This window comes from Chaetodon auriga, chromosome 16 (assembly GCF_051107435.1).
Source record: "Chaetodon auriga isolate fChaAug3 chromosome 16, fChaAug3.hap1, whole genome shotgun sequence".
In the NCBI taxonomy this organism is placed as follows: domain Eukaryota; kingdom Metazoa; phylum Chordata; class Actinopteri; order Chaetodontiformes; family Chaetodontidae; genus Chaetodon; species Chaetodon auriga.
In genome coordinates, this window is record NC_135089.1 from 2,377,753 (window position 1) to 2,402,395 (window position 24,643).

Genomic DNA, 24,643 nt, shown 5'->3' on the forward strand with positions numbered 1-24,643 from the left:
TCATCTCCTGCAAACCTGGACGCACTTCACTAATCAAAACAAACGTTGTTGCAAACCATGCAATATCATGCAAGACCTCTGTAGGACTTTAATTCATCTGCAGTTTGCAAGCAACAATGATTTGTGAAAAGTAACGTCACTGTTTGAATTCTCAATCTCTTTTGTTAAATGGGCCCTATAGGACCACAAGGCTTTAGAGAGATGTTTTAATGTTGTGTTCAGATACCGTCTCCCAAAAGAGGGTAAAGAAGAAATTCAGCACTTAAGTACTTTCCCAATTTCCAGTGGCACACATATTCTTTAAAACCTCCAGAAAAGATCTCTGGCCAGACTCAGGACTTGATGCCCAGCTGGGAGGAAGCTCCTTATTGTAGCTGTGGTTGTGTGGATTCAGGCAATATCAAAGGTTGTGTCACAAGATGATCAACTGAAAACCCATTACTGGGAGGCCTCGGCCAGCCGGTCTAAGGGAGGATTAAGACCAAAAACAGCCTTGTGTTAAAGCAATTTACTGGGCTTTGTTGATGGGGATGTGTTGTTCAAGGTGAGACAATGAAATATGACCCAGGAAATCCACTTTGAGCACAGATTGATGTGTTTAAAGGCTTATCAGATGCCAGAACACAGGACAAAGGTTCATAATACTCACGGACATGATTTTACAGCTCTGGGAAGGCGTCACTGTGGCAATTTATTTGATTGGCGAATGCAGCACCTTTTATCTTTTGCCAAATCCACTGAATTAGAGGCCCTACACCTGCAGAACCAGTGGCTGTGACGTCTATCTCTAGAGATGTCAGGAAGTCACAATGACACATTCTGACCAACTGTGGTGCCAGATTGAACTGTTTGACCAGAAAAAGAAAGCTGTCATCAACATGTTTTTGTTGGCGTCAGAATGTACTTCCACCCACTGACTTTGGGAATAACCCATGCTTGCACAATTACAAGCCACCTGTTGAGGCATTTATCAACCTAAGATTTAGGTTAATTGAATCAAAGATAGAGTCGTCCTCATGTTTAAACACACTGACTGAATGAGAGTGGTTGAAAAGCATTAGAGAGGAAACTGTTGACACATTAGTCTCCATTATATTCGTCCTCCACCTGCTGGCTGCTGTTGAAGGGATGAGATGATAATAGTAATCAGCACAGTAGTCCTATTCAGACTGTTTGGAATTGTTTTGTCCTTTTTCTTCATGAAAAACAGGACAGCACCTCATCAGTGGAGAGGAGTCATCAGCCTGCCTCGACAGTTCATGAGCTGGTTGTGCCTGAACGGGCAACCGGTTGTTTAATTCCTCTGCCAGAAAGCGGGTCGGTCTCTCCTAATGGTAAAGTCATTTAGGGCTATATTAACCACAGGCGGCGATCAGCTCCCACAGACTTTTATCTACCTGCTTCTGGCAGCGCTGGCACACAGGGGGACGCTACCACAGAAGCTCTCTGATTAACTGTTGTGGCTGAGGGGTCATTACCTCTGCAGCAGTTAATTACTGCTGAACACAGAGGTTGAATGGCCGTTTCAGGACCATCTCATGCTTCAGCGACTCGTGGAGAAGAGGGATGATGGGAATTGTTTGTCTGGATGCTCGTCTCTCTGGGAGAGATGTCATGCCTGCATACAGAAGGTCACCTTATTGTCCCTCCATGAGGGGTTTCATGTCCACCACTGTGTGCATTCCTAATGAAGGAGGCCCAACTTTGGCCTGTGGCGATGTGCTCCAGCATTTTTCCCTGAAGGGTTCAGTTAGATGTGACATTATGGCAGAAAATGTCAACCAAACTCAACCAGAGGCTACAAGTATACAATCGACGAGCCGTGGCCCATAGCTCCATTAATAGGTCAAACTGGAGTGTCCAGTCTCTTTGAGAGACCTGCAGTGATTGCAGACTCAAATGTTAATGTGGCAGGAGTGTATTATATCCTCCTACGATAAGGAAAGACACATACAGTGAATTCTTAAATAAAATGGCTGGTACAAACAAGTAGACCAAATGTCGTACTGTTTTCATTCACTATTTCATGTCACTTCTTATCTGAAACTACATGCTGGCAAACATTTCAAATTAAAAGCCTAGAAGGTGGAGTTAGATACACTTACAGGACAAAAGCAGCACATACAGGAAATGGAGAGGTGGTCTGCATGGTTTTGTGCTTTTCTGTGCACCTGCTTTTTGCTCATATGGCTCTAAAAGACTTCAGGAAATGTTTGCAAAATTCAGTATGCACACATTTCCTACAAAATAAAAGCATGGGAAGAGGACAGATTCTGCTTATTGAGCTGCTGGAAACATGCAGAAACTGTTCTTATCCATTGAAAACAGTGAAGTACAAGCCACTGGACATGATTACTGAATGAAAACAGTGTTTCTGTTAAAAGGAGACACTTGAGCTGAAGAGCGGTGAGTATGAAATGACTCTGCTGTTGTACTAATAGGAATAGAGCTGTGGAAATGCACAACATGTAAACAGAGGGCTTCTCTGCTGCCTCACCATGGCCAGCTACAAACGCCCTTCCTCTTCCTCTGGAACTGCCTTCAGCACCACTTGATTTAAGACCTGCTTTTTACGAGTGTACACTTGTTACACTGTTTACACTTTAAGTGACTGAAATGATTTAACAGGGGCGTTGCATATCGCTTGATCTCATCTCTGCGCCGCCGATAAAATGCAGAACTTTACAATTAACATGATTGCGAGAGGCTGAAGGGTCCCAAACGTGGAGCGGAGCTACAAACACAGGAAATTGCTAACAACAGCTAATTAAACCCCAGCTCCCACTCTGCGAGATTAGATTCAATATAGCCAGTATATTTATGTGTCAGCTATTGATCACAGAAGCCTGTAATCATATAATGCACTAAAACCTGTGAAACTGGAGGAACATCAATTATAAAGTGATCTTTAGGGAGGTCTGGGGCAGGAGTGGTGAAATTAAAGGGGTAAACGCGGCAATATCATTTACTTTTTTTCTTTCTCGCAAAGATTAAAGGTGGCTTGTTTGTTCTGAAAAGTGTTTTGATCCCTTTTAGGGCGATTAAGGTGAGACAACAGAGCCAAATGAGATTTGTTTCTCCTCCTTTTTGCAGCCTCCCTGGAGGAGCTGAGGCGGTTACTTTAGAGCAGCGTCCTCCATCTCTGCGTCGTTGACGCCGCTGAAGGACGACGGGATGGAAGCCACACACGCTGCACACACACACACACACACCCACCGCCATTTAAATAAACCATACTAATTCAATTTAGTCATCATCATCTCTCCAGATGGTTTAATTAAAATAGTAAGTAATTATATTACTTTTAGGCTTGTTTCCAAAGACCTCACTCATGCTTGAACCTGCGATTTAATTTTTTTTTTTTTTTCAGAGTGGAAGGGCTTCTTCAAGGGACGACTTCGCTCGCTCATTTGACAAATTCCGCAGGGCTCCTGTCTCAAATTCGAAAAGCCTCTTTGTAGTTGGCCGTGATTCATCTCTGTGATTTTCTGTGTGTACAAGGCTCCAGCGAGATAAGAGCAAAGCCCTGAGTTGATAAGGGAGAGAAAAGGCAAACGTATAAAAGAAGAATGTTGAGTGTGCTGAAAGGAGTCGCACCAATGCATGTTTTTCTATCACACAGCCAATAACACGTTCACTGTAAATGGCTTTCTCTCAGTGTCTAACTCCTCTTAAGAGTCAAGGACGGCGAATGGTGCATTCGCTGTTCTTGTGTTCACTGCAACTGCATTGCAATTTGAAAATCTGCTGTGCTCTGAATTCATTCCTGCACGTAATGCTTTGAAGAAAAAGTCCAGCACAAGTACTCTGGATAACAGCTTCTGCAGTGTTTTCACTGATAAATCAATGTAAACCCAGAACAGCTCCTTCAGGCGACAGGAAATGTTTTTAGAAAAGATTTACTGTCAACAAATCTGTTAAATGTGATAACTCACAACATAATACACTAGCAAGCAAACAGTCTGTTTCCACTGTTGTGCTTTCACTCGACTGACAAATAGGCAATATGACGGCACGCTAAGCAGCACATATTCAAAGTCTGTTTACTTCAGTGTGTTAAAAAGACGTCTGAAGGTAAAAATGTGCCGTTTCATTAGTTCACTGTTTTAAAGGAGTTTTCAGACGCGGAGTCCAGCTGCACCCACGGCGTCCGTCTCCGATGAGCTCATCACTCTGAATTTTAAGCTCATCTGAGAGCAGCTCGTCTCCAAAGCTGACGCATGAAAAATGGATGGTCTCAAGTGGAGCATCTGAGGTGGAAGTCGTCAACTGAAAATGGTGGATTTTCTAAAATATTTGTCATAAATGTTTTGTTCTTGGACGTTTGCAGAATCCCCCAGAGCTCGACATCAGTTGGAAACAGAAGAGATAAAAACTGCTTTTCGTATTATCCAAACAGAACATTCAGATGGAGGAAACAGATATTTTAAATGCTTTCACCTCATTATACTGCAGACCTGGATATCATTTGACTAATTAAATCTAAACCTTAAACACCCCCAAAAATGGATTTATGACTAAATAATGTCCATTCTGTTCAAAAGGAAAGACTACATAACATTATTCTTAAAAAGATGTTTTTTTTGTTCTGATTCAACTCATTTTTAGGAACCTTTTATCTGCAAGGAAAGAAATGCAAAATAGGAGTAAAAAGAGGAGCAAACAGGAAGTCATGCGGACTCACTGATTGGACCGTCTCACCCTGCATCATCAGCACTATATGGACGCATGTTGAAAAATCTAATTCTGGTGACAGTAAGTCAAGCAGCACTTTAATGCTTCTTATGTGCATATTTATGTCCTCTGCTGGACGATTATTAATAGAAACTTGACTTTCAGCGTGTGATTAATGTTGAACTGATGAAACAGGACAAAAACTAAACATTACGGGTGAGAGGTTAGTTTGACAGTTAATGTGGGGTCGCTGTGCTTCACTTCGTTTTAATGAGGAGCTGCTGAAGTGCACAGAGGGAGACCGACTCCTTGTCTCTGATTGCGGTTGTTTGATCTGCACCAGAGTTCTTTTGGAAGCTTTCAAATCAGCTGAAACGAACCGAACCAAACAGCTAAATGTGTTTGAACTGTTTGAATGCTGGATCCTAAACACAACATTCATGGGCATCTTTTCATCCTGAAGGCCTTTCTTGGTAAATACCTCCATAAAATGCTTTCTCCAACATACGTGGAGCGTCCCCAGTGTCCCCACAGTGTGGTTGTTACTATAATACATTAAAATGTAAAGATCTCAAGAGACTCTCCGGTGTAATAAAGGATAAATCAATAAAAGGAAATCTGAATGAACACAGGACACGTGCAGCTAATCCAAAGCATAGGAGGCATGCATCCACGTCATCATCGAGCTGAAAATGTCACAGCGAAGATAATGAACTGTAGCATTGCTGGGATATTAAAGCGCCATCTTGTTGGTGTACAGAAGCCGTTCAGCTGAAAAAAGAAAACCCTGCTCTTAATATGTCATTAAGAGACATTAGCAACATGACATGGGCTGCAGCTGGAGCCAAATTACACGCCAATTAGATGTCAGTCGATGGGCCGATAGATGAGTCGATGGGAATGAGTATGGAGGCTCCAGCGCGTTGCCATGCATTTTAAGAAGTTTATTTCCCTAAAAAGGTGAAAAAGCGAGAGGACGATCTGCATGATGAGCCACCAAACATCTGGAGATACTTATCATGATGCATGTCTCTGTAATGGACATTCAGATGTTTCATCAGGCCAGACGTGGCGAATGCGGCGACCCTTTAATGCACGGGGCACGAGGGTGACGTCATTCCCCGTCTTTTTTTAGTGCATCAGGCAGGACACGGCGACGAAGGACGAATGAAGGACCACCTACTTAATCTGTGGAGGGAAGAGGAGTATTTACTTAAGTCAGACTTGAGGGCCAGCTCGTAGGAGGGCGGCAGATGGCTGAGGTTCTGGAAGGATCTGGAGAGGGACAGGTCATAGGGCTCCGTGGCTGAGGTCAGGATGTTGTTCATCCGCTGGGGTCTCTCTACAGGGGACAGGGGAGGAAGCGGTGCGCTGCAGTCAGTGTACAGTCAGTCAAAAAGATGGGTTATACACTGGGAGTCTTTACTGGAGGAGAGAGGGGGAGGCAGATGTGATGTAGTGACAAGTGTGGACTGAGGAAGACTTCAGGTGACACTCTGGTGGAGGCGCTGGAGGTCTTTGGGTTTTGGGAAACAATGGCTAAAAAGGCGTGAAGATGCACGACAGTTTGACTGTATTTGTTTCAGACTGGACAGTAGTGTGTTTAAAAAGGCACGGCTGCAGGCAGGGAGCCACTTTACATCGTCAGCATTTACCTCTAAAGGTGACCAAATGTGAAGAGAACTCTTACCAAGCTAGTAGAAAATGTGAAACGTGAATGTGGTTAATTTTCCAGTCGGTGCCGTCAAAGCATTAAAGAAGAGGACACCGTGAGATGACGTCATTCAAGGCAGGAAACATGATGGGCGTGTATTGATGTTTGTTTCATGTATTATTGTGAGGAAGGTTGCAGCCTCTTCATCGCTCCTCACAGATCTGATGTTGACCTCCTGTCCCCTCATGTACATTTATAAAAGTCATTTTCTGAGTCATTTAACTGAATTTGTGCCAAGTCGAAAGTTTTAAGGAGTCCAACTAGTGTGAGGATGTCTTCCCCCTAAATTTCTGCTGACTAAGTCACATCCCCATCTGTTCACGCCCTGTTGTGTCCTCACGCTGACTTTGTTAGCAACTTTACTGCACATTAAGTTCACAGTCAAGGTTGGAACATGCTTTTTGGCTTTGACATGAGAAAATGTCCACAGGTGTCACTTGGAGACGTTAACGTAGCGGTTGTCTTTAATAACCTACTGGTATGAATTTCCGTTAAATCCGTGTCCAGTTGAGTTCTGGTGCTCTGTTTCTGCCTCAAAATTTGGCGTCAGTCCGAACACGCTTTTAGGGACAGCAGCTGTTTGCATGAACAACCACCAGGAGGCGTCAGTGAGGCATCAGCATTGAGCCACGTCAACAACCCTGGGGTCCAGTTATGTTGCTTATATTATTACAGGTGTGTTTTTTAGGTATTCTATTGACCTTTGAGTTAAGTGTTTAACTCATGCTGGGATGAACTGATGAAGGAGGCAGAAACTTTCCAGAAACACCTGAACAAAGTGTGTTTTTAGGCGAGTCTGGTGACCGTCCCTCCGGGCATTTCAAGGTTATGGTTTACTGAATATTGAGACGTGTAGCATCATCGCAAACTGCACATCTGTTAACATCATCGAAGCGGCTGTGACAAATACCTTCAGCGGTTTATTTTCTGGTATCAGTGATATGTGTGGCACCATTAAGGCTCCCTGCACTGCGTGGAGCTCCTGTGGCTTCAGTATTTGGGACGCCCAGTCATGGGTCAGGAGGCGCAGCGGGTGGGGAGGGCTGGGATACGGGCAGGGACTCTGGTGCTGGATTTAAAAATAGCACGGGGCAACTACTGCAGCAAGGAGGACAGGGACACACAACACCAAGGAACATATGGTGTAGAGGGGAGACATTCACTGAGTTGGAAAGGGTGTGTCGGCATGTGTGTGGGGAAGATAGAGTCGGTTAGGTGAAGTGAAATAGGAAAAATAATATGTGAAGAACAGATTTTACGATTGGACTAAAGGTCATGGATCGTAATGCAGCGGCGTGAAGTTTTGAGACTGCAAAAAATACACAAGCAAGAAAAAGGAGAATAAGAAATGACCCCCAGTGTGCAGGTAAAAAAACTTGATCTCTACGTGATATATGTGGAAGAAAAGGTGGGAAAAAATACACATAAGCACCATGTGTATGTGTATTACTTACCATATCTCATTTGTCTGTGGGCTAACAAATCCAAGTGAGAAAGAAAGGATCAATAACAATCAATGTGCACAGTGCGTTTCAACCAAACCTCCCTTACTGGAGGTTGTTCAAAGCCAATACTGCAAAAATGCTGCCGAGTGTTAACACAAAGTCCAAACTGGAAACTCTCGAATTATGCAAAACAGCCATGACCCTCGTCGGAAGCTAAATAGACTTCCAAAGCGTTGTTTGAAGAGCTTTTCTGGTGCTGAAAGTACTTTTGAAACCCATTTTCCCGGTGAAAAGGCCGTCCTGTTTAAGAGGCAGACGAGCACGGGCAGAACGTGGACCGCGGCACTCCATTAACGCTGGAAAAGTTTGTACAATGACTCAATGACGATCTCTTAGCTTTAAGTTGCAAATGCTGACACAAAACATCGACCTCGGCAGTTTTTAGAATCACAGAGGGTGTTTTTTTGTATAAAGTTAGTAATTCCCTCTTTAATCACAGTGTTTCATTTCATTACAGACGCAGGAGCATTCAGTAATTCCACACTCAAAGCTGCTCTCCTTTCACAGAAAATTACATTTAGAGAAATAGATGGGATGCAGTAACAGTAATTGAGCTTTCAATAACTTCAGCAAACTGCTCAGATGATCTTTTGATTATCATACACTTTTTGCTTTTCATTTTTCTCCGAGGACTTCGTTATCGGTTCCTCAGATTTTAATTTCCCTCTGAAAGATATAGTTTTGTCCTTGGAAATGAAATAGGCTATCACAAGGATTGTTTGGCTTACTTTCATTTAGAGAAAGATAATAAAGCACATCGTTTTGGAAAGTCAAGTCAGGTCAATTGTCTTGTTTAAATAAGAGTGACTTCGATTTTAACATTGAAAAGATGCAGAGAGGTGAGATTTTGTTGTTTTTCTGGCATGCAGTCCATGTGTGTTTTCATCACAGGCACTTTTTGCATCACGTCACACCTCATGTTAAAGGTCCACTGTGTAGGATTTAATGCAGCGAGCTTGCAGATTGCAACCAGATGAATATCTTTCTCCTCATCCTCCCTCTCTGGCCTTCACGTCAATGTAAAAAAAAGTCCCTCTCTAGACCCAATGATTGGTTTGTCTGTTCTGGACTGCTGTAGAAACATGGCGGTGCAATAGGGCGAGCTCCCTCTGTAGATATAAAGAGGTCATTCTAATCTAATTAGAACACAACAATTCTTATTTTCAGGTGATTAAACTCTGACGAAACGGTAATTGCGAATGCTATATGCCCTCTCTGTCAATAGATCCCCCTAAATCCTCCACACTGGACCTTTAAGGGCTAAATTACTGTGTTTTCTTACCCATCTTAGGTGTGAGCATGGTGAGATCCAGGTGGCTGTGCTGGTAGTCATGGTGGTGGTTTCCTATTGTAAAAAGAACACAGAGTTAATGACAGGTTCAAGTGACTTCAAGAAGAAACTCAGACATGTCATCAGACTCTGCTTAGTGCTCAGCATTCAGTGAAATCAACACAAACTTATTGACCTTTGTGGTATCTGGCCACACCACCTATCTTTGAGATTCGAACACCCCAGAAGTCTACTCGTTCAATACACGATTCAACAGTTTGACCATGTGTAGGCACGTAATTGGAAGTGCTTTTCAAAGGCAACAGCTTGGTGGTCCTAGAAGAAGTTTCGCCTCTCATCCAAGAGGCTTCTTCAGTTCTAACTGACAGGTGCCATGACTCATGCGACCCTAACAACTCACATGATAGCCGGGTGAATCAATGATCCTGCAAGAGGATAAATGCCGGGGACTCCCCACCAGTCAGTTAGAACTTGGATGAATGAGAATCTTCACAGACGCAGGTAAAGTGTGAAATAAATAACCTGGTGCTGTGTCATCCTGGGCAATTGGGTAAGACTGTGTTTTGGGATCTGGACCCTTTTTAAAGGTGGTTGAGTCATTCTAATCCAATACACTTGCTGTCAAATTCACACAACAGGAGGCGTTCGTGCCGGTGAGACCTCCGAGCGTTGCAAGCCATTTGCCAGCGTTTTTCACATGTAAAATTTGTGATTTGCATGTAGTTTACTGAGGTATGCTGTTGTTGTGATGTTAGCTCTGGTAGCGTGCGGGTCTGGAGCTGGTGTGCCGCCCTCTCGCCCTCTCTGCATGTTAGCTGCATGCCCACGAATTTAAAGGATGCAGCTTCTGAAGATCACTGGAGGGAGAGGGGTGTATTTGTTTGGCTGTTGAGCTCAAACATCAATCTTTCTCCAGAATGACTAACCCCACCTTTAAAGATAGTTCCTGTGTGAGCTCCACACAAGCAAAACTCAAGTATAAGTCAGCTTTTCCATCCTGTCCACTCCGTGTTTGCTGTTTCCCCTGATATGGGAGCTTTGATTTGTTCGGTGTGTCTCAGACGAGCGGTAAACTGTCACGGCTCAGTTGTGGGACTGTGAGTGTTTCTTCCATTTGACGGAATCCACAGCGTACCACTGCTTTGCCAAAATGATTGATTACAGCCTCTTTACACGGGAACATGGAAGCAGCTACACCTCGTGGTGATCCATCTTTGCTCTGAGTGAGTCGTTTGATGTTGCACTAATATTGTTATGTGTTGTTGGAGTGGTTAAAGAACAAAGCGGCATCATCTGAGAGCTCCATCACCGAGCAGCAACGGGAGTTCATATAATTTCAGAGAGTGAAAATATTGCTTTTATTCAATTACGTCTGGTGTTTTTGAACAGCAGAGCATACAAAACATGAATATGTGATAGTTGTACCTTATTTGCATTTAAATATGTTCATCTATCATCCTGTGAGAGTGCTTAAGACAATACAAACACAGCTCTGATAGCTTAAAACTACATATACGAGCGTTAGAAAGCTTTGAACCGACAACAGGGGGGTTGTGTTCTGCTTTCGTTAAAGATCAGTGTCTGTATTTCAATCATGATGCCTTCCCAGCGGGTGGATGTGACATTTCTGACAAATGTTATTCCACTGTTGCTAAGCTCTAAGCCAGTATAAAGATTAATCTCTCAGATTTAAATGCTGTGCTGGAATTTCTTGTTAATCTCAAGTGAAATTGATATTCAGTTCACAAAAACAAGAAACGTAAAGACTCCAGTTAAATGCTTTTAAGTAGCTGTGTGCCATGATTAGAAAACAAGTGTTATTCGGTCCGTTCTCCCTGCAGCTGTACTCTGCTTTCCAATCACACAGGTTTGATCAAGGGACCAATTATAACAGCTACAGAAAGCTCAGCTAAATTACCCTGCCATGAACTTGAAATGAAAGCAGTTTTGCACCAAATAAATAACAACCTTTTACTATCTGTGTAATTGTGAAAACAGTTTTTTCTCCCTCCACAGCCCAGAAACCAACTGCCTCATAAATTTCACACATTAAAATGTAGCACAAGTGTTTAACCAAGGTTCAAAAGTTTATCACCCTGCGTGGATGCTTTTTCATGGAGGTAATCTCTGGTTCAGGGTTTGCATTCCCGTGATCCAATTATCCCCTTTATGAGAGATATCTGACTGTTATGGCTCATGTTTGCAGCCACTTTGATGCTAAACCGAGCACACATTGCAAAAAGACGAAATATACTGTTTTTTTTATGTGAAGGGTAAATTTCACCGAGGAGTCTGGTCCCAGCACTCGATGATGGAACGAAGCATGAATCAGCCCCAGAAAGTGAGCAATCACACAACACAAAGCAGTCAGAGAGAACACATTCACACTAAAGACAGTTATTTCTTAGCTGGAGTGTTTTCTGCTTCAGTTTAGTTTGGTCAGCGCAGAACAGCGTCACCCCAACTCAAGAGGAACCAAAGAAACTGCAGCAAGACGCCTGAAAACGTGAATCTGTGCTGCGATGATCTGAACTACTGAGAGGAACCCAAGATCAGGGTAATGAGTGTCAGGAGATGCATGTTTGGAAAATATCCCACGCTCATATTTCTCTGTTATAACAGGAAAATTTCACCAAATCACAAAAACATCATGCGACGTCACAGCTACCACAATCTGGATGGAGTCTCTTTCCAGTGTTTGTCACTCTGCATGTGCAGCTTCTACAACGTGTGCAGCTAACCTGACAGAACATGTGTAAATGAACTTAAATGATATGTAAAATCACAGAACATACAGGCTATAAAAAAGTATGTGGACACCAGGACCTTACACCCAATCTGCTCATATAACAGGCTCCACTCTTCTGGTTTCAGGCTAAGATGCTGAACCTGCTGCAGGGTTTTGCTTCCATTCAGCCGCAACAGCATCAGTGAGGTCCAGCTCTGATGTCGGGTCATAAGGTGTACAGGTACGACATGCAACGCTGGATTCATCTGACCTTTTCTCTATGTGTCTGGCTTTGTGCACAGGGGCATCATTGTAATGAGCCATATAGGGTCTTCACTGAACAGTTAGCACATAGTTTGAAGCACATCGTTTACCCCCCCCCCAAAAAAAAAAAAAACCAAAACAACAACAACAACAACAACAAAAACAGAGCTACATCACGATACAAATGTTACTCTAACAGGAGGAAATGGATCATTTGTTGGGGACTATTTTCAGCGGTGGATGAATCCACATTTGGTGCTGTAGTGAGGGATGGTGTGTGTGTGTTCATGGTAATGAGGGAACATGTCAGCCGGAGCAACAGTGTGTGTTTTTCATAGTTTTTGGACAATGATGGAGCTCTATGGCACAGAGGAAGGAGGTCTATCAGGCTTGTTAGCTGATATATCCAGTGTTGGTTTTGGTCTTTTCATGAGATTTGTTAGGACAAATACAGAATATCTCCAGGCTTACATTTTTGTGATATATGTAGATGTGTAAAATATGTTATTAAAGTGCTACAAGGAGCTAAAGTCCCTGATTTTCTTTACAGCAGCAGATGTTGGAGCTTTAAACTGTTGCTCGTGCTGTAAAACCAGAACTCTCTGACAGTGGAGCAAACGTCAGGGGAATTATTCCTCTTTTTCCAGATACCAGTTTCATCATTCACACTGAGCCGTTGACATCCAGCTGACACAGAGCTCGGCACTATGTGAAGTATATGGAGGATAACATACCTGCTAAGTGTTAATACATAATGCAGCAGCTCTCACCGACAGTAAAGTGTGTCACATGGATTGGCTGCAGCTCTGTCACAAATGAATCGAGTGCTTCCAGGTTCCAGCGGGTGGACAGAGGGGATCCCACTGTGACCCAGATCCATTTTAAACGCCTCGCTCTGGGGAAGCTGACGGACAGACGCTGGCGACAGAGAGAGCCCATGCTATGTCATTATGCTGGCAGAGTGTGAAGCGCCATGTGGAGCTGGTGGGACAGATCACCTCGTTTTGCCCTTGTGCATATATGCATGCGTGAGAGGGAGTGGTCGAGTGACATCGAGGGAAAGCAAGAGAGAGAAGACGAGAGCTTGCTGCCATTTCAAGTGTCTCCACCTTAAAGCTACTCAGGGTGTAAACGGAGCTGCGATAGGCCAACTGAAATACCAAAATCTGAAGGTACGGTACCATCAAAACAATTTACAATCTGACGATCTGAGGAAATGACATCGTTATCTGACGAATGGACAGGTTAAATCTGCCGCAGTTCATCATCATTACCGCGAAATGAACAGACCTATCTGAACAAATGGGCCCCGATTCGAGGAGCTCCAGAGAGTAACAAGCCAGGAAATTAAAGTTCCCGGCATGCATTTGATTTTGAGCTCCCACCGGAATGAACGAGATCAGGCAAATGTGAACAGATTAACGTGCAATGACGAGCGCTCAGTCAGTGTGGTGTTTCTGTGGATCTTCAGGTTACAGCAGGTCGGTGTGTTTGTTTCAGATGCTCCAGTGGTCTGCTGCTCGTGAACAATCAGCCATACTCATATTGTATACTGTACTTTCTAATAATAACTGGGAAACTGTCTGTTTTTGGGTTTTCCTGTGAATAACACATCTGAGAAATCCAGGTTCTTCAACACATTCATGCAAAAGTTCTGTAGATCCAGAAAAAGAAAATGACCTGTTGCCTTCTTCTTGTTGACGCCACATCTGCGTCTTTCTTCAATAAAACACAGCTGAGCCTCTTAATGGCACTTCTCAGTGTACTGGGTATTTAAAAAATTCACACTTTCCCAGTAGCATTTTCCACTTTGTGCACTCAGCTCAGTTATGGTATTTCTTTCTGCACATGAATGAATCCTAACTCTACAAACGAACCTCATCTTCCTCTTGTAAAAACTGGGTACCATCCCTGCTGGCGACCAATCAATTTTCCATCTGACGAGCTGCAGCAGTGGAACAGTCGCTCTTTCTGCTTATGTTACAGCTGGAAAAGCATCTTCTCACATTTTCGGTCCACACCACCCAGCGTCACCGGCTGGACCGACGGCGGGGCTCCTCGGAGTCTGTGAATTACTAACAAGGATAAGCACAGATTTATCTGATGTCTTCTTCGATATGTCAGAAGTAACATCACACAAAGCTGCCGTTATCCTTGCCGTGGAATATAGGACTCCATGAAGAAAGAGGCAGAAAGCAGAGGAAACTGAGGGATCCAAGAGGAGAACTGAGGCTGAATGATGTCTGGGTGTCGAGAGGAAAACCTGCGCTGTGACAGAAATCTAAATCTAACGTGAAACATACATGAATTTCAGCCATCCTGGTTTACTCCACAAGGCAAACGTTTAGGGTCATGGCTTAAATCTTAATGCTGCAACATACAATGTGCTTCCAGGTTTGTGGCAACAGTTTGACATGTTGAAATGGGAAAAGGACAAACACAATGTCCCCGTGCACCAAGCCAGGTCCTTAAAGAAATACTGTTCCCAGTAAGAACTCGACCGGCTGAGGCAGAGCCCATCCACTACCCTGGAACACTGACCGTCTGCCAGGCTTTCAGGGGCATTCACACCAAAAACAACACCCCATTAAAGTCAAGTCTGTGCCAGCATGTTGCTTCGGGAGCTGGAAATGTATTGAAATAAAGCAGGAAGTGTTTTTTTTTTTGTGGCTGAATGGGAACAAATCCCAAACATCAGATGGAAAACCTAAAACCAGAAGCGTGGAGGCTCATCAGATTCATGCTCAGTGGAGTGTTCATTACCGTCCACATACTTATGGCCATAAGTGCATCAAACTTCTTTTAAGCTATGTGACAAATTAAAACTGTTTGTTGAACTCATACGACAAAGACTTAAAGTAGTTTTTAGTTTGCATCAGTTCTTCTTGTACTCGGAGAACATCTGCAGAAGAGTTTCATGATGAAACGTTGATGCTTCAAAGCTGAAAAGCAGAATTTAATAAGACTCATGGCACAAACACAAGAGAGTGTATGGCAGAAGCAATTAAGTGAAGACAAACCAAGCATTCTCAAACTTTCTTATCATGTTTGGTGTGAAGGAAAGGCAGCAGAGTCTTCCAAAAATGAATTATCCTCTAAGTTATTTTCCAGAATTACATTCCGTGTTTTCCCGTAATTGCATTGGTAGTTTGGCACAAAGGAACTGTTGATAAGCAGGATGATAAAAAGATTAAATAAAGGAGAAAAGGAAGTGTTTGTGAGGACACCACGCACTGGAAAATTACCACTGAGATCTTTTAATGACTTTGCAATTATGAGCCGAGCTCGGATGCTTGTTGGCATTTAACAAAGAGTGCACAGAATGCTAATTCTAAAAGTTTACGTCTTTCACTTCAGTTTGGGGAGGCGTTCCAGTTGAGATGTGGCTAATTTGAGTTCACGCCAGTTCACACGTTGATCAGACACGATGTGCAGTCGTGCTTCATGTAAAATTCACAGTGAACTCGAAGTTCACCCTGAACAAATGACTGAAGAAAAGTCCTCGTTTAGCTTCCCACGTGCACTCCAACACCACAGAAGTGGAGGTTGTTTCCACTTCAAGAGTTCCTGTTTGTGTGTCTGTCACCAGTTCTTTGAGTCCCAGCTATGACTCTGACAGATCAGTGTGTATTGTGTGGCTCAGGCAGCCCTCCCTCCCCTCCAAAAGGAACAGAGACAGGAGAAACGAGGCGACCGGCTCGGCATTACACATGACGACTTCCCACCAGGTGCCCCCGGGGCCGAGGATCTTCATTTCTCCTTCATCGATTAGGGATTGTGTGTCGCAGCTCCTGGGCACATTGTGCGCTCCTGACATGCTTTTTCCAGTCAAGAGAAGGCACAGACGGTTGTTTTTCCCCCTCAGGCTGACCTTGTGACTTCTTAACAAAAACACAAAATTCCTGCAGACAAACTGTGGAGCTGTCCGCAGCCTGCAGGCCAAACGGGCAGCCATAAATGAGCGTGGAGGGCAAGGAAAGAAAACAAGGATGTTTTTGAAATATACACTCTGAAAAACCTCCATTTTATCCACAGATGAGGGCTTTTGTGGTTTGTGCGTTTTGGGCGAGTTTCTGATTCCAGGAACTCGTTTCAGGACAACATAATGAATAAATACCTCCAGTGTCTGGATGGTGTCCAACATTCATTCCTTTTAGCTCTGTTTTTGGTCTCCACCAAGTCACACTGAGTGTCTCACTGTGTTTGCTGTCTGACGGACAGCAGTGAGAATAAAAACCAACACAATGAGCTGAAAGATGCTAAAATGCTCGGTAGAGCTGAGAGGAGCTGCAGCGTTTAGTGATTATTCTCTTCGGATTCATCACCACGAGTGACGGATTTTATTGTTGATAGAAAAATATTGATTAGTGCAGCTTTCGGTTGTATGTAACTTTCTCTCCCTACATCATGGTCTAAAATGCCTTGTCAGACAGAGAATTCTCTTTGTCTTAATACGTAAATGAATTTATTTGCGCATGAAACCAAAACAAATAAGATATACTATAAAATATCAGCCTTAAAATCACAGAACGTAACATGCATGTCTGCTGACTAGCAGACATTTTCACTTGTTTTAAGAAAAAATACTTCAAATTACAGACAAAAAGACTTGAAAAGATCTTCTTTTTTTTTTTGGCAGTGTGAGAAATTAGAGACATGAATGGATGAGAAAATACTGGAAACTGCAAAGAGTTTGTTTAACTGTGATTAACATGAAGATTTTTCTTTGTAAATCCAGCGAACGTAACCTTGGTGTTCCCAGAGAGCAAACAAAAAAGAAATAGCATCAGTGCCTCGCCTTTTAGTGCTGCTCAGAGAATCTTTTATCAGGACGCCTTTGAGAACGTGGGTGTTATTTTACAGCCGTTTCCGTCAGTGGAGCATTTCTTGGCTCAGTGCTGCATGTCTTTGAGTGGCTTTGTCTCCTTCACACTTCTGCCACTTTCACAGAATTAAAGCAACAAGCGCCCTTCTCTCTCCTGCCTCATGAGTAATGTGTGATGATTACAACAGATAATTGCATCTATTTACATATAAATGTGATTGATACTTGTCCTACAGAGTTAAGCTTCCTTAAGCCGCTGCAGGAGCCGTTTTGCCACTGATCTTATTATAATCTATCCATAATATTTGGCTCCTCCATCTGAAGTTACTTAATTAAATGATCATTCGCGACAAGTAAACAATTGGGGATGATGATGCTAATTAACGATGGCTGAACACTGTGAGCCGCTACGTGTTGAGAGACGCAACTATTGCATTCGTCTAATGGTGTTTATTAGGAGACTTATGATTAATACGGCTTCATAAAGAGATGGAGGAAGATCTGTTTTTCCCAGCAGCAGAGACGAAGCAACAGCAGCACCGCACACTGTCTGAGAGGCCGCGGGCCTAATTGATTAGGTGCTGTCATCCAGAATATCGACCGCCCTCATAAGAATCTCAAATGAGCACTCCGGTGATAATGCCAGCTCTCGTTAAAATTTGCGCACAGTGGGACTTTTGGAAATGTCAAGACAAACCCAAATGGTTTTAAAACAGGAGGACCTTTTTAAATAGATGCCACAAATCCAATTTTCATAACAACTAGCAACAATATCTTGATTGTGTATTCATAAATTGAAGATATAATCAAGTTTCTGTTCCTTCTACCTGCTGTGCTTTTTAATTTTTATTGGCGCTGCCTGGAGCCCCTGGGTGAAGGTGTTAAGAACATTTGCTCACCCTGTGTAGCCTCGTGTCAAACATGCCCTGCAGTCAGGTTGCGCCTCAACAGGTACGCCGTCTGACTGCTCATTAAAACTTTGGCTTCAAGCCCAAAGAGCCTCTGGCTTCTTTTGAACCCGTAACGTGTCTGACTCTTGCTGGTGGGCTGCAGGTGTGACGTGTTTGCCAAAAGGTGTGTGGTCGGCGGTTTGGCCCCAGGTCAGACCGAGCCTCCGTTTCCTTTGACATACTGTAATAATCCTGACACACTTTCACTCACACTGCATGCTTCAAGTGGTGTGACGCCACAACCTTTCAAGAAGCGCCACATGTCACGGTGCAACACAGTCTCCTAGAAATTACATTTGTTTTACTAAATTGCTTTCCTGCTCATGATGTGTTTACCAGCATAGTCATCACCAGAGACCAGGGTTCACATCCTGAGTCCTGGCTGTGGTTCAGTTCAGGCAACTGAACACTTTGTTTAATGTTGGGGGAAGATGGTTTAGTTGGTTAAATGGTGATTCGCTCGCTGTGTTTTGTGATTTAAGTCACGGTGGACATTTTCTGCCAGCGAGAGCGAGATCAGATATTTTGGTAAATGAAACATGTAGTCCATACTCTCAATATCAACGTCTTTTGGATTTGTCAGATACTTTAACAACATTTCTTCATTTCCTAAACCTTTCACCACAAGTTCCTCCCAAAAACATGACAACATCACATACTTGCATGTCAGGAAAATAAATGCTGTTTTGACCATTGCTATCGTCTGTCAGAGGACCAGCTATAGTTCTGACTGCAGCAGCAACATGTACTGGGACTAAACATCTGAAAACAAGAGGGTCACACAGACGCTGTCCTAGCAAAGACCTTCTCTTTACTTCCAATAAAGTGGGTTTGATGTCACCCCACAGTGATTCCAGTAAGACTTCTCTAACAGGACGAGGACACCTGCTGTCCCCCAGGGGTCACCCCTTCACCCCATGCTGTTCAAGGCCTACCTACCACTGTCTTATTTAGTTTGTATTCTTCTTCAGTGTCTTTGCTTTCAAGACTTTTAGGCAGCCAAGATTCACATAAATTCAGTTTACCAGAGTCACAGCTGGGATCCACATTTTGTGATTTAAGCCTCAGTAATGGCAAAATGAATGTTGTTGATCATTTCAACTGCAGCTTTAAAGCAGGGTAAGAAACATCCACACCCACTGTTTTCAGCTGTGTGTAACCCCACACACCGATGGCGTCTTGAGACAGATCATCGTATGAACTCTTTGAGATATGCCACTGTTTCATTTCCCTGCATCAACACACATCCATAATAATGGTGAGACCTCACTATGTAGATGGGCAAAGACAGGCCTGCATGGACAACCAAAATTCTGACCAAAAAAATGACACCAAAATTCTGTTAAGTCTTGCAAATCTCACCTGAGCGCAAGATCCTGTTTGAATCCAAATTCTAGTTTCTGATCAGATGAGACAAACCAGAATTCAGGGAAATCCCTAAGACGTGATAGCAAGAATCTAGGAATCAATGCACCCCTGCTCCACCTCACCTTTCCACTGCAACATGAAGTTGCTATAGGAGGAGAATCATTGCTAATCAAACATTTGTACTTTAATTAGCCTTGGCAACATTCCTTCTTGGGGATGTTTTGCATTACTTTCTGCTGGTTCTCTCTCTCTCTCCTTTGCTAACCCACACACACACTCACCCACATGCCTGTACAGGCATTCACACACACACACACACACACACACACACATGCACATTAAAGGTGCAGATAGTGGTAGTATAACTCAATGTTGCTCTCCACCATCTTGTTATCAGAGACCTCTCATATCTCTTTGTCAGGGCTTGCGGTCTCTCTCTCTCTCTCTCTCTCTCTCTCTCTCTCTCTCTCTCTCACACACACACACACACACACACACACACACACACACACACACACACACACATTCACACGAAACACACTTACTTACTGCCTTTATGCTTCTTCGTGTAAGTGCTTGTTTTATAGCAGCTTGTGTTGTAGTTGTAACTGGACAATAGATGTTTACTGATTGAAGGATTATTGATTGTTGGTGAGTGCTGCTAAAGTTAAATAAAATTTACTAAACATTTAAAGAGCAGCTGCTTGTGATTATTGGTGCAGATGTGTTGTGGTTAACAGCTGGTTGCAAGGGTCACTGTTCACCCGATAAATGTAAAATGGTATTTTAAACAGCCCCGTCTGTGACACTGTATGCATGGTTTGGTTATTGGTCCATGATCTCAGGGTGGTGCCCCCTTGTTATTAAATCAGATTGATTTTATTTATATTAATGTAGTTATTGGTATCAATAACTATCCTTAACATCTGGTAACAACCAAACCTGCTCCTACCAGGTCCTGACAATAGGAGCAAGTTTATGGCATCGATGCAATGCTCCACAAAGGAGTCAGGAGTGTGTTATACCTGAGATTTCAGCACCTAAACATCCCAGATTTTCTCCCAATTAACTATCATTACGCTGCTATTACACATGGCCCAACATGCCTCTAGCCCCCATGCTCAGTGTTTGTACATAGTTCATAATAACACAAAACTACACTGCAGTCCTTTTAGGAAGCAAGTTAATTGACTTGTTTCTCGGGGAGGTCTTTTTGTACTCGCTGTGTGTCCACAGTTGTTGGTTGTCTACCTGGCGCTCAAAGCACCCCCCATGGTCCTGCCTGCAGGAGTGATTACTAATTATACAACAGCAGGGAAGCACGCTGTGAAAAGGTAACTTACTCTCCATAACTTTTCGGAAACGTACTTGTGTTGTTTTTACATGATCTTCTACTTGAAGTATGATATTGACTTAAGGCAGGTGGGTGTTGAAGATGATGCTGTGTTGTTTCATGTAGCCTAAAAAGAGATGAGGCAAAATCAGATTATCACCACAGGAAAGAGGATTTATTTGGATGAATGCCGATGAGAAAATGTTTTGGGGAATACATGAGGAATCAAGAAAACACTTTGCCTCCTATCTGATCCCAACCTTTCTGATTCAACCATTCAGATTTTGGAAGCAAGGGAAACAAGGGGAGATACGGAGCAGGTGAGAGGAGGGAGATGAAAGAGAGGACTGAAGGAGAATGAATGTGTATGAAACAGTGAAGTGATTGTCGGGCTTTTGTGTCAGAGCTTTTGAAAAGCCGTCTGGTCTGTAGAAAAGGAGAGGTCGCTGAACTGATAAGGGTAGAATAGGTGCTCTGTCATGGGTCACAGGTGAAGAAATCCCACCCCGCCAAACAAAGAGAATGAGAAACACAGGCGGGAGTAGAGGATGGATGCAGCCCTCCCAGGGATGCGAGACATTTTCTGACCGAGGCAACATCAAAGGGCTGAAGATGAGCAACAGCAAGAAAGAGCCAAACACAAACCTGGTCTATGAGATCAGGTCTTGGCTTGTGAATTACACGGACGAGGACACGTTTCAAAAAGCCACTACACACAGTTTTTTTTATATAAATACATTGATGGGATTGAGTGAGAGACATGAGAAAGGAGAAAAACCCAGTGGTTTTAGGTGTGGCAGCGCCGTCTGTCACAGTCTCCTCTCAGTATCATCACTGAGGACGCCAAAGTGAGAAATTAAGATCCTTCTTCAACAAATCCCATGAAAAGACCAAAACCAGTAATTAGGCTATCTCACTGAAACTTATCAGCTTCATTGATTGTGTCTGTGTGCCTTACCAACAAATTAAAAACATGAAAACAAACTGCAGTTCACCTTAACCGTTTCAATAACATTTCCATTTTCAGTTGCTCCAATGATGCAATCGATAAAAGACCAAATCCCTCCGAAGGCTTGTTTTCCTGAGCTGCAGTGAATAACATTTACACCTCCTGCTGTAATGACATTTGTAGTTCCATTACTACGACCTGCTCCTGTCACTCCTCTCACCGCAGAAAAGCTGCTTTCTTTCTTCACTTTAAATACCTGATGTGTGGAGTCAATATCAAAGTTTCAGCCTCACAAAGCCCTAAAAACGCTCTTGATAGCCCCTGCCATCGCTGCACGGGAACAGGCATCCTGCCGGTATCACACAGTCACAAAAAGCCTGAAATTTTAGCGAAAGCTGCACGAAAAAGAAAGAAAAGAAAACAGCTACATGTGATTTGCATCCCTCAGTATACAGGATGTACACAGGGGGACCTCAGGGCGTTCATTTACAGTCGGAGATGAAGACGAGGAATCAAACAACAATTTGAGAGATTGATTTGCTCGGAGCCGCGTTGTGCCTTCAAGTGTCTCACATGTTGGAGTAAATGAACTTCCTGCTACCTCTTGTCTTCCATCTGAAGACCCCCGCTGCCGGTGAGCCGCCACCACTCACATTTTGATCTTTGCTTTCATGTCGCTCACCCCTTTCCTCCCCTCCAACCAAACATATCTCACTCTTTAATTAGACCCAGGAAGCGGCTGCTTCACTTTTTGTGCGCGTGTTTTTTTTAACTTGAACCTAAAATACATTATTAAATCTGAAGATTGCATTAACCGAGGCAAGAATTCTCAGAGTGCTTACCGCAAATATGGACCTGTGGCCATTACGCTGACGATCACACAGACAGCACTTTATATATATTATAAGAAAAAGAGGAAATTGCACTTTTATGACCAGAAAGATGAAAACGAAATAACAAAACTGAACCTTGCAAAAGTGAGAGATGAAAAGGCTGAAGGAAGAGGGGTGCAGGGGAGTTAGAAAACACACCTCTGCGACTACGGGAACAAACAACATCCAGGCACTTCTCACAAGACAGAGTGATGCACTAACAAGCCCTCAGAGTGGCTCGTTTTTCCACCTCTTGCTGTTTCTGTTCATTTCGGGTGCCAGACACATCAGTCTGGGGGTTCGCAGGGGTTGTGACTGCTTGGAGATGAAATCCTAGTGGGCATTGCATGACTGGAATCCATGTAGTGATTCTGGCTCCTGTCTGTGTCGGCTGCTGCTGCTGACAAGGAAACATGATGTCCAAACAGAAGCTTTCGAGGATTGCAAACAGGGGCTGAAGATAAGCAAGCCGGTGCTTTTAAATTGGACAGGAGGTAGCAATGTGCTGCACCACAGAACAAACTATACAGACCATAAAGAAGTACCTGGTCGCAATGAATCTCTGCCAGCATCCCTGATGACGGGAAGTGCCATGAGTGAGCTTTATTCAGCCATGAAGATAAACTATATGGGGCAAAAAGCACGCAAAAAGCCCTCATCTACACACGTCTCATCAGGGGCTGTTTTCATAGTTTGGGTATCTATGGGAAATCTTGATGCTGCAGCTGCAGAGATGTTTTAGATAACATGGTTTGTCCAGCTTTGTAGCAGCACTGTTTGTCTCTTTCCTGTCTCAACATGAGCAGATCAGCTCTGCACAGAAATTTGCTTTCTCCAGTTTCTTGTGGCACTTCTCAGCGCCGACCTCCACCCCCTTTTCAACACCTCTGGCATGAACCGGAACCCTGAGTTATTACCCAGCACCAGTGCTGGATCTCATTAATCCCCTTAGAGTCTGAATGGGAGCAAACTCTGGTGGAGACCCTGAAACAGAAGGCTGTTACAGCAGCATGTTAATGGTTATAATGGTTTCTGAATGATGCAACAATCACATATGTGCAGTTTAGAGGTGTCCACATACTTATGGCCATGTAGTGTAAATTCAGTGTGATATTCAGCATGTTAACCTCAGTTCCAGCGCATGTGTTCAGTGCCACAGGATGGTGACTTCAACATGAAGATTCACCACTTCAACTGAAACAGACAGTGAGGAGTTTCAACTGAACGTTCAGGTGTAAAAGATAAAGCTCATCGGTCCAAATGCTCCAAAAAAGGAAAACATAACATTAAGGAAGCAGCATCTTACATCACATATGCAAGAGTTTGAAAATGAGGTGGTGGGTGAGGGAAAATCTGACGTGCCGTCTGAGTTAAATCAGCACGTCTTGATTTTCTTGCATGTGATCTCGAATTGATTGGAGGCAAACTGCAGATGATTGTTGCTCACAAATTACATTTTCACGTGTGAATCCCACAGATTTCTTCAAAACGTGGCATTAGCTTTGATTATTGAAATGTGTGAAAATGAGCGAGAGGGAACGATCCCAGCATGTGGCGAACCGGGTGGAAAATCTGTGTTTTGTATGCTTTTTATTTCCCTTTGTTCAATCTCTGCAGAACAATACAGAGTTAATTCATTCTTCCACACTGGTAAAATATTTATATCAGCTGGCTCCGCCAGAGATGTTGTAATTAGTGTTGTAGAGGTCGATAGAGGTCATAGATTAACTTTAAAATGATCTGGTTGACAAATCATCAAGACTGAAGCTCTTCAAATAATCAGAGGAGGAGGAGGAGATTTAAATCTAATTACAAAAGGTCTCCACCAACTTCGCAGAAATGCTGATCTGGAGTTTGTGAAATAATGAGCCTCCATTATGAACTGGCAGGCACCTCGGTTACTGCTGACACTGTTAGAAACCTATCATCACCCTGGCAGATTAAAACAATCGAGTACAAACATTTCAAATTCATAATTCATTTCCGGTGTGCGGCGTTTGATGAATGGAAGCAGACGGGAGATCATCGTTTGAAAGGAGCCGGTCTGAGGAGGGAGCGCGAGTCGTTACATCAGGTCACTGAGAGGAGCACAAATAACAAAGCGCAGCGGGAAAGATGATTTCAAATAATATCCTGCTAATTAAATTTCTCCAAAAGTCGGGCAAAAGCC

General features: G+C 43.3%; 1 protein-coding gene across 4 annotated transcripts in view; it reads right to left on the reverse strand.

The window, feature by feature from the left end:
- The window catches only part of LOC143334512 (shisa family member 6), a 70,652-nt gene that overhangs the window by 3,771 nt on the left and 42,238 nt on the right, over positions 1–24,643 (reverse strand). Inside the window, exons 6-8 of one of the 4 annotated variants that reach the window (XM_076753336.1) lie at positions 9,176–9,238; positions 7,843–7,863; positions 5,888–6,016 (exon numbers count right to left, since the gene is read on the reverse strand). In XM_076753336.1, coding sequence (XP_076609451.1) covers positions 5,888–6,016; positions 7,843–7,863; positions 9,176–9,238 — 213 coding nt within the window. Of the gene's footprint in view, positions 1–5,857; positions 6,017–7,842; positions 7,864–9,175; positions 9,239–24,643 lie in introns of all 4 variants that reach the window. The other 3 variants (XM_076753334.1, XM_076753337.1, XM_076753335.1) reach the window with 3 other exon arrangements.